Below are 11,206 nucleotides of genomic sequence, written 5' to 3' on the forward strand. Positions count from 1 at the left end.
CTTAAGAATGTAATAATTATGCAGTTTTTACATTCATATATTGGATTATCTTTCATTTTCGTTTTTATCATAATGTTTCTATAATTCACCTGTTTAAAAAAAATATTTATTTTTTTTTTAACAATTCACAATATCATTACGTGTACATATAACACTATTTGAATGTGGTGTCAAATACTCATATTAATCAAATACCATTTAGATAACTCATAAAATAAATAATATCTCACGTAAATTATACAAATTATTTATAATATAACTTATACATTATAAATGTTATCTAAATTAAATATCGTAAAAAATAAAAATATATACAATAAAAGTTGTATACTCAATAATATGGTAATATTTACCTATAATAATGATAATCGATGATTTTAAACTCTTAAACATTTTATTTTTAACATTAATTAGATAAAATGTATATGATGCATGATATATGAATTAATTAAAAATTATACGATAATATGTATGTATTTACAAAAAATTTTATATTTTAATTACATTATTTTTATAATAAATCTAATTTTCTATCTTATTTATTTAGAAAACAATAAATTTATATTTATTATTTACTTATAAATTTCTTTTTTTTTAAAATTTTTTTATGAAATTTTATTTATTTATATAATCTTATCCCGGCTTTACAAAAATAATTTCAGATTTTTTTATCCACATAAAAGATTTGAAATATAAATTTAATAATAATTATTAATGTTAATAGTATATTTTGGATATGTATAATTTTGTTTTAAAATTATGAGATATTAAGAATTATTATACTCTTTTCTAAAACAAAATGTGAATAAATTGTATTATGAATATACTAGGGTCAATTTTTTTTTAAAATTATATCATATTATAAAGGATAATCATCGGATGACATGTATCACACAAATTAAAACTTATACTAACTATTTTTAATTTTTTAATAATTATTTTTAAAATTATATTGAAAATTAAATATAACAAAACTAATTATATTTTAAAAATTGTGAATTTATAAAAAATATTACTTATTAAAAATATTACATACACGTGCAACGCACGTGCTATAAAAAGATTAGCATAAATAAAAAGGAGAGGAATATATGGATCAGCAGTGTGCAGTGCAATTGATCATCCCTCGTTGAAGCTTGTGGCAGCTCTGGGTTTGAATCCCATAAGTTCTCTTTCCATTTTTTTTTTTTTAAGTGAGGATGTCGGTTGATTTATCTGTTTAAATCTGATCGGGTCAATTTATTCACCGAATACCTGGCTAGATTAAGGGTTTAAAGCTTAAACCAGATAGATTATTGATCTGATTTCCAATTAACTCGATCTGACCAATTGGATCAATTTGGTTTTGGCAACACTGATGATAACCGTATCAAAGTTTGAGTCGTTTGAAGATATTTGAGTAGTTTGATGTCAAGCCAATCAATTTTAATTTAGCTGTTATATATAACTGATAAGTAATAACGATAACTGTTTTTGTTAGTTAATAATTAATAACTGATGATAGCTGATTAATATTAAATATTAGTAAAATTATATATATATATATATATATATATATATATATATATATATATATATATATTAATTTATTATATCATATCATTTATTTTATTATTCAAACAAATATATAACTTTTTATTTTAACACTAAAATACTTCATAGTACTCTTACGCTTGAGTAACTGTTCTCTCTATCGCAATACTGCAAAAAGAATCTCATCAGATCTGGCTTCGAGGGAGTAGCCGGCCTCATGGTGATGATATTTTCTCTCTCAACAATGATCTGATTCATGGTGGTTGAGTTTATGCTTTAAAGTTCATCAAACGACACAATGATATGTGGTTGAGAGATGTTTTACTGGTTGTCATTAGGGTTAATATTTTCTCTATCTTTGTAGGGAGCATTTATTTTGTTTTTTGGGATAAGTGTGCATTTCGTAGAATAATTGTTTTGTAGATATTGACATTCTTCTATAGGAGGGTAGTGCAGCTTATTCCTCTAATAGAATTAGTGGTTCAATTCTGTTATATTCATTATATGCAACCAGTTCCTGAATAATCAGGTCAAAAATTGAAGATCCAAAAAATCGTCTAGCCGCTTCAAAGATTTATCTTGTCACGCTTACTTTTCAATTTATTTTGATAGGATTTCATACAAGATTAATGTTTTATGTTTGATATTTGTATTGATTTGAATTTAATGAATGAAATTCTGATTATTTTTTCCTTTTAAGAAAATTAACTGAATCCCATCTTCTTTGGAGAGACAGAAAAAGGATATCAACTTATGAAATCCTAGTACTTTCTTCTCTCTAAAAGTAAGATTTTAATCTTAAAAAGGCACTTTAGTTAAAGGATTTTTTTTGAGTTTGTACCATCAATGTCAAGGGATAGAAAATTTGAGCAGTAAAACGTAATTTTTAAATACTAAAAGGGATATTTTATATTTATTTTCATTGATATAATTATAGGGGTGTGATAGCTCAAGACAGTGATATTTTCTCATATCACACCTCATTGTGTTTCAAATGCTTTTTAGGAGAGAGTGACTAATTGACTACCATGAAGCGACAGGTGTAACTAGTCACTGGCATAGTGAGTCCTTGTCCCACCACTCCTAGGTTTTCCCTTGCCTACAAGTGATGTAAAGACACTCATCCAATTTTATCGATTATGATTTATGAATAAAAGAAGTCACCCCTTAATGACATATTTGTGCCTTATTATTTATTATGTTTGAGATGCATATTCATATAAAATACTTGTGATGTTTTTCCAATTGGCTTGCGAAGCCCAATGCTAATATGCTCATATTGTTGAACAGATTATTGTGAGACTAACTTGTCTTGAAAAAGTTAAGTCAAATGCCACATAGTCCCAAGGGTGTTCTTACACTAGGCCTGTGACAGTTGCTCTTTACTAATGTAATATATATATGTATATATGTTAAGACTGTGTAGTCTTTAATGATTGTAGACAAGATTATATAACAGTAATCTTAATAGAAAAGATATATTCAATTTCAAGTATATCACTGGCTTTAGATCTTTTCTATAACAGTCATTAAATATTTTTATTGATTGCTGTAATTTTCCATTATTCTATCTATAACAGCCAACTTACAATATACATTACAAGGTAAAAAAGCTAGGATGGATTTTACAATACAAATATGTAGGCATTTAGGAATATTCTTAATGGTAAGTTCATTTGATCAATCCCAATTTGCAATTTGCAATTAGTCCTTGTGCATCTCATATGCAATAATACATTCAAGTTTAGACAAAGATGAAAATTACCTTGGCCATACAATCATGGCAATCGTTGCACTTGACAGGAACTTGGCACATACAGTGGTTCTATATATTAGATGATGAATTGTCGGCAAATGTAGACCCATAAGCTTAACCGCTTAGATTTCTTGCTGTAGTAATGGTTAAATATCTGTCAAACAAAAAAAATGCAAGGTATCTGATAAAAATACATAATCTACAATTGAAAGTGATTGAAAGAACTCAAAATACGTAACAAGTTAGCTTAGAATAGAGAGGAAATAAGAAATTTCGTTGCAAGAAAAATACCTACATCAAGCATAGCAGATAGCAACCACTAAAGTAACGACAATGGAAATTGCATGACCATACAAACTCGCAAAGCACTGTTGAATATACTAACCTTGGAGGACATAATTCTCATTTGCAGTTATTCTACTGAGCGATATAAAGATCTTGTTTAGCTATGAAGTAACGTCCAATGACATTTCCTGGTTCCATGATAAACTGTTCCTGAAATGTGCCCATGCGCTTACTGGGAATGTCAATTGAAAGATCTTTAACATTTGGCAATCCCTCTACTTGCAAACCATCCCCACATATGAGGAACTGATTTCCAATTATAAAGGAACCGGATACGCGGATTGCAACTCCATCTTGACCATGAGCACGGCACTGCAGTTTTTCCACAATGTGAACAAGTCTTTCAGGGGGCCAATCACCAGCTAATGTGCTCCGGATGTTTGACAAGGTTGCAAAGATATCTCTAGGACCAACAGACTGTTTCCCAGAGAAACTAGAAAGGAGCAAAAGTTTATCTTAGCCTATATAAAAGGCAAGAAAACACAACTGAGTGGAAGTTTCAAATATTAAATGTAATATAAGACCACAGCTCTGTTTGTTTTGCAGAAAATATATTTTAGAATTTTTTTTCCTTTTTTGCTACCAAGAAAAGTTGTTCAACTAAAAATATTTTTGTTGTTTAGATGAAAACTAAACATTCTTCAAGGAAAATGACTCCCACTTTGAATGGAAGTAATTTTATTTTTGATGTCTACAAACTCTCAAAAACGGATAAGAAATCACAAAAAAATTCACTTAGTTATGCATCTATTAGTCCACTGACCATTCTCAGCAATAACCTTTGGTCGTTGACTACTGCCAGTTGGCAACAAGTGCCATAATTTAGCCTGTATACTCCTCTATGCAAGTCCTTAATATTCAGATGTTCTCATAATCTTCTTTGTTAAAGGAAATTAATTTTTTTTCCATTGCATTCCAAATGTCAGAAATCAGTTTCTTTCTTGATTTTGTGTTATAACAAATAAAAAACATTAAATACAAACTAAAAGATAATTAGCTATCTCAGAAAGTGTTTTCTACAAAAATATGGTTCCCTTAGGATTCATGTCCTTTCTAAAGTTTCATGAAAAAGACAAGAATATACAGTTTCATAGTTTAGTACCTAAAAGTTGAGCCTTCATTATATAATGTCTTTGTGTGCTGCCAAAGCTCATCCGGGCCATCAAAAAGTAAGTAATAGTGTATCGTCAGCATCTGGTCATACAAAGAGATAAGCAATAAAACCCATTAAGCAGTAGCCTGAATGACAACTGTTGTTTCAAGCATCATATATGCTTTCAATATGACCATTATGGATTATATTTAATGACTACTAGAGAAAATACTATAATACTAACAACAAGATGATAAGAAAAAAAATCTTGTGGATCCATCTAAGATCAAATAAAAATGGCCACATATTTGGTCAATATGCATATGCAGCGTGAGTGATTAGCGCTGTTTTAAACACCGTTAACGTTTTTAACTTCAGATGTATGGATTGAATTTATCTTTTACTAGATAAAATAAACTCCATGCAGAACTCATAAATAGAACATAAAGATCTGCGGATTCAAACTAAGATGAAATCTGTAATGTGATGTGCATGTGTGCTGGTGTGCATGTGTGTGTGAATTGAGTTCACAAACACATTCAAATAGTACCATACTTACATCTGCCAAATCCTTCATTTTTTGTGTTGGATCAAAAACGCTTTGGACATATGATGCCAGGTCTACACTAGTGTGAGCATACTTCATGATAAATGGGTGTGAAAGAAGCTGCAGTGAGAAAATACCAAATCAATAACAACAAATTTTAAAAAACATGCCCTTATTCAATTCATTTCCTCAAGATTCAAATAAATTTTGATTAAGAAAATGTGTACACTAAAAAAACAAGAACTGTGGTTTTTGATCAATTTGAATATTTGAAGCAGGAAAATATAGTTTATATTATAACAGATTCTAACAATCATGACAAAATCTCACAATTTTATGAAATAATGCAAAGGATCTATATGTACGAGGAGAATTCAAATCCTACAAAGCTCATCAATCATTTGTTTACCTGCTCTGCTGTTGGCCTAGCATCAGGATCCTTCTGGAGGCAAGTATCAATAAATGAGCAGAACTCTGGAGAAAATTTGTGTTTGGACGGTGATGGCGATGGATCTTCCAAGATCTTACATGAAGAACTAATAAGTTAGTTGCATGATAACAAAATGATGCATTGATCAGAAAAGTTTCAATGCAACATACCTTTCACATGTGCGTGCGCACACACACACACACACACACACACATAAACAAACATGCACAAACACATAAATAAATCAAATGGCATCAACATGTCACTTCACCTGCAACATAAGGTTGACAGGTCCCTCATTAGCTGTGTATGGGAACTCCCCTGTGCCACACTCAAAGAGAGCAAGACCAAGGCTCCAAATATCAGCTGGATAAGAATAGCTGTCATTTCGAATTCGCTCAGGTGACATGTATGTGACAGTCCCAACAAAAGTAGCGCACTGGAAAGTTTTATATTCACAAATAAAAATTAGCAACAACTACATCCATTCATAATAATTATCTATGTCTCTGACCAACAAGAAAGTGATAAACACCAATTCAAATTAGCAAAGAATGAGAAACAGTTGAAAGAACATAAATAAAGCACAGATTAAGTAGCATCTATCACTAACCATCGCCATTGAATTCTCTAGGCCAGCACTTATGCCAAAATCTGTTATTTTTGGCTCCCCCTTGAGATTCACAAGCAGATTTGCTGGTTTTATATCTCTGTGAACCAAATGTCTAACCCCATGCAAGTAGCTTAGACCCTTGAAGGAGAAAAGAAAAGATTTAAAACAAAAGAAAAAAAAGCCATGAACACTTCTGAAAAAGATGAAATATTTAGCAATGAAAGTAACGCTGCTGTAACAAGAAACTAACTAAAACAGCACATAATTTCCTTACATGAAGAAGCTTTTGAAACATATGTGAAAGCACTGGTTCTGGTATCCTTTTACGCACTCGTAACATGTCTGCTAATGAACCTCCATCCATGTATTCTAAAGCTATGCTTATTTGCCCAGAGTCAGGAGTATAAAATGCTCCATGGAATTCCACAAGACCCTCATAACAAGGTGCCTCGCACAGTGTCCGTATCTCAGTAAGAAGCTGTTGTCTTTTCTCCTAATAAGCAAAAAATGACCAAGAATATAATTTAGTGAGAAAATAAATGGTTCACCATGGTACCTCTACAATGAAACTCTCATCTTTGATAAAATTTTGTTGGCGCTGCATACTATTCAAGTACAGGTAACAGGCGTAAAGACTATATTTCTGAACTGTCACTATTGAAGGTGGATAATAATGCATACAGGCTAGAATGCCGCCATGATGATGATATCCATTATGCTGCTCTTTATAGATAACAAGGAATGCATGACATAAGCACTTATATTATATATAAACATAGTGGTACACTTATAGAGTTTTAATTTTGATAAACTAAATGAACAATCATTTCTCATAGTTACCCATATGACAACTGCATTCCTCTTCAATGCTTCATAAAAATAACAGGGAAATATATAAGCAAACTATCCTAGCATACTTGAAAATTTTCAATAGGCAAAGAAATGCAAGGTAGAAGAAATGGAATATGAAATGTATCTACCTCCCTCACAGGCAAAAACTATAGCACAGGGATAACTATGAAAGTGGCTCTTTAGGTGAGATTCTGTGAATTAATGCTGGAACCAAAATACACCATGGACATGGAGGCATGTACAATTCAAAGAAGAAGTGTACTCCTCACATTGAGACATTAACAGAAAATAAGAACAAGAAGTAATGATGAGAGATGCTGACCTTTTCAAAAATATTAATTTTCTTCAGGGCAAGAATTCTATGTGTAGGAATATGAATAGCTCTCTGAACAACACTGCTGGCACCACTACCAATAGCTCCAAAAATTCTCATCTCTTGGGAGGCACATCGATATGTTTTCTCACTGTGCTCTGTTTCATCTACCGGTGAAGAAGTGCACTTTTGCAATCCCAGCTCATTTATGTTGTACACTCCATATGATCTGCTTAATAAGTTAACAGTTCCACCATCTGACAGCTTTACAAACACAATAATACATTAGTAAAACACATTCCACTTATTTGCCTAATTCTCTTTATAAGGTAAACTTACCATATAAGAATCACTAGGGTCTAAGGTTGACCCGACAGAGAAGCCCTTGTCAGCATCAAATAAGGGTGCAAGCTTCTTCCTTAATTCCTCCAACCCAGCCATGATAAATTACCAACTTACCACATCAATTGCAGAAACATTGAATCCTTCTCTTTTGTCCCATCTGCACACAATGAAACTCGTTCATTACTCTTGAACTAGAAACAAACAAGCATCTTAACAAATTGAAGACACGAAGTTCAGCATGGACTTCAATTCCTCAAGTTCATCCACTTATTCACTCTATCTTAAACTTCTAAAACAAATTACTCTTGATGATTTGACATTGTGAAGTTAAAAAGTCATAACAGTGCAAGCAAACTTCCTAACAAGATTGTCTGAAACGCCCTCATGGAATTTGAAACAAAACATCTTTTGATTCCATTACCATAAAATTGCATCATGCATCACAAGTATCACTCCCACAGTTTGACCAAAGATAACATCACCCACTAACTTAATGTGTAACACTTCTCAAGATCGACAGCAAGTCCACAGGAGAATTCATACAACTGATCTCATCTAAACTAGCATTAAGATTTTGTCAAGCAAGACTATATGTTCAATGTAAGGCTATTAAAGAAGAATTTTAACAAAATTTCTATTTTAGTTTAGACTAAGTTGGACATTTAACTTTAAGAAACAGAAAAGATTTCCCAAAAAAATCCAATCTGAAACTTCAATAAACAACCATTTTTGTAATTTAAACTTTTAAGACCATAAATTCAACAATTTATGATTAAATAATATCCTAATTTAGATTATAATTCAAGCCCAGAAAAATTTGCAGATTAAACATGCCAAAACAGCTACGATTCAAAGCAACAAAAACCCAGATATGAGTCAAATAACAGAAAACAAAAAAAAGAAATATAAGATAGATTTGGGAATAAACTATAATAATTGCAAAAGAAAAACTTGCATTGAAGGAAAGGGAAGTTTCTTACAGTTCTGTTAATGTCGAATCAAACTGTAACTGACTGTACTTATGTTACGTTCGTTACTTGAGATACCAATCTTCTTTTATGGGTGGTTTCGGATGTTATGATTAGGAACAAAACGCGTTTGGTTCCTACTTTTTGAGATCCACAAGGCACTGGCCCCTAAGATGCATCGACACATTGGAGATTGAACAATTAACTCTCGCATGGATGCATATGATCGAGTAGTCAAAATCAAACTTGGATTATTTTTCTACGGATAAGTTCAATTAGTGCGATATGATTTTCGACTGATAATTTTAATTTTTTTTTATTTTCAATTATCGGTTTGATCGATTTTATTGAAATTTTTATTAATTATAATTTTAATAATATATTATTTTTAATTATTAATTTTATGATTTTATAATAATATTTAATTAATATTTATTTTTTTATAAATAAAAATATTATAAATAATAATAAATTTAATTCAGTTGAATTTAATTTTTAAATAATATTTTAAAATTAATTTTTTATCATTGAATTAATTGAAATAATTAAAATTTCATTAATCAATATATTAATTATAATTTAATAATAATATATTATTTATAATAAATCATATTTATTATTTTTTATAAATAAAAAATTACTATAAATATATTTATTATATATTTTTTTACTTATCCAATAACTAATCAAATAATTTCAATTTTAATTAATTGAAAGTTGGATTCAACTTGATTAACCAAATCCTCATCCACAGATCAAGGGCTAATGTTTTTATATTTTTCTTTTCAAAAGTTCATTTAAAACCCTTAACTTATATGTTTTAAGTGACGTATATTATATATCCACTATATTTTTATTATTTTTTTTAAATGGAATTTCATTACTAACGGTCACAATTTAGTGCATCAAAAAGGGAGGGAGGAAGACCAAGAAGCCATTCCCCTGATTCTGCCATATTTATTATTAATTTTTAAAATTTATATTTTTATACAATACTAATTTTAATTTTAAAATATATATTATATGTTATTTATATTCGTCGTGATCAATTTTATATTATTACAAACAATATTTGTATTTAATTTTTTTAACTTTTTATTTTCATATAATATTCTTCTCTTATATTATTTTTTTTTTAAAAAAATATTTATATTATTTATTAAGTTAGGGTAGAATTATATTAAGAAATTACTTCTGTTTAATTTCTTCTTAATTTTGATAGAATGATTTTTTTTCTAATATTAATAATTTTTTATTTTTAAATATTTTTATAATTTTTATTAAATTAAAAAAAGAGTGAATTATTTTTAAAAAATTTAATATATATTTAAATAATTATTTTAAATATATATAATAATTTTTTATTTTTATATTTTGTTATATAAAAAAATTAACTTATCATATTAAATATTACTTATTTTCTAAACAATTTTAAATTTTAATTTTTAAAATCTCATCTCATAAAAAATATTAATAGTTATCTAATTTTTTTGTATTAAATTATTTAAAAATTTTTAAATTATTAAATTTTTGTTCATTATAATATCTCTAAAAATTAAATGTTTTTAATTAAGTTTAAGCATTTGTTTTTAAAAACATTTCTTATTATATTTAAAATTTAAGAATTTTAATAATAATATTTTAAAATTACTACGTCATATATTTATTTTTTTTTCCTACTTTATTTATTCTTTTAATGATGTATGTCAAAAATAATAAAAAATACATTAATCAATTTATTTATTTATTAACACTTGAAATGATGAAATTATAATTAATTAAGAACTTTATCATTGACTTTTTATAATATTATTGTAAAATATAAAATATAAAAAAATGTAGATTAAATACTATTATTAAAATAAAAAATAAATAATCTTCACAACAAAATAACTAGATAAAATCTTTATTAAGACAAGCATAGATTGAAGAAAAATTGTAAACCTACCTTATGGATTCAATTATATATGGGTTCTAACCCATATTCATATAAAAATAATTTAAGAATTCCCTCGTATTTGTTTCACTGGTCTTTCATGTATAATCACATCAATATTATGAATCATATAAATTAACCATAATTTAAATGTGTATTTTATTTACAGAATAATTATTATTCCATGAATGAATCAAGTAATAGTCTTCTAAGAATGTTAAGGACAAAAACTAATGTACTATCACTGAGTGTATATATTTTACACTTTCATTTTGTGTTTTTTTTCTTCTCACACTAATGAAGACAAAAACTTAACTATTTATAAGTTATGGTATCTTTTAGCCAATAATTGCATTACTACATATATATAATTATTAAGAAGAGTTGCATATCTTCATGTAGTGGTTAATGCATATGACTTTTAGATTTTATCACCTTTGACAATGTACATGACTTATATTTTAAATTTAATGGA

The 11,206-nt window shown here is 28.3% G+C and overlaps 1 protein-coding gene across 1 annotated transcript; it reads right to left on the bottom strand.

Annotated features, from left to right (window-relative positions):
- Window positions 1–3,046: 3,046 nt before the first annotated feature.
- On the bottom strand, window positions 3,047–9,096 carry LOC110637994 (mitogen-activated protein kinase kinase 3). The gene is made up of 11 exons (XM_021788384.2): window positions 8,808–9,096; window positions 7,822–7,984; window positions 7,492–7,746; window positions 6,592–6,810; window positions 6,318–6,455; window positions 5,976–6,143; window positions 5,684–5,797; window positions 5,287–5,394; window positions 4,737–4,828; window positions 3,675–4,067; window positions 3,047–3,443 (listed from the first exon to the last, which is right to left on the bottom strand). Exons 2-10 carry the CDS (start codon window positions 7,921–7,923, stop codon window positions 3,707–3,709), a joined length of 1,557 nt encoding a protein of 518 aa, XP_021644076.2. The 5' UTR covers window positions 7,924–7,984; window positions 8,808–9,096; the 3' UTR covers window positions 3,047–3,443; window positions 3,675–3,706.
- Between the last annotated feature and the right edge of the window lie 2,110 nt (window positions 9,097–11,206).

The sequence above is a fragment of the Hevea brasiliensis genome, chromosome 1 (genome assembly GCF_030052815.1).
Source record: "Hevea brasiliensis isolate MT/VB/25A 57/8 chromosome 1, ASM3005281v1, whole genome shotgun sequence".
NCBI lineage: Eukaryota > Viridiplantae > Streptophyta > Magnoliopsida > Malpighiales > Euphorbiaceae > Hevea > Hevea brasiliensis.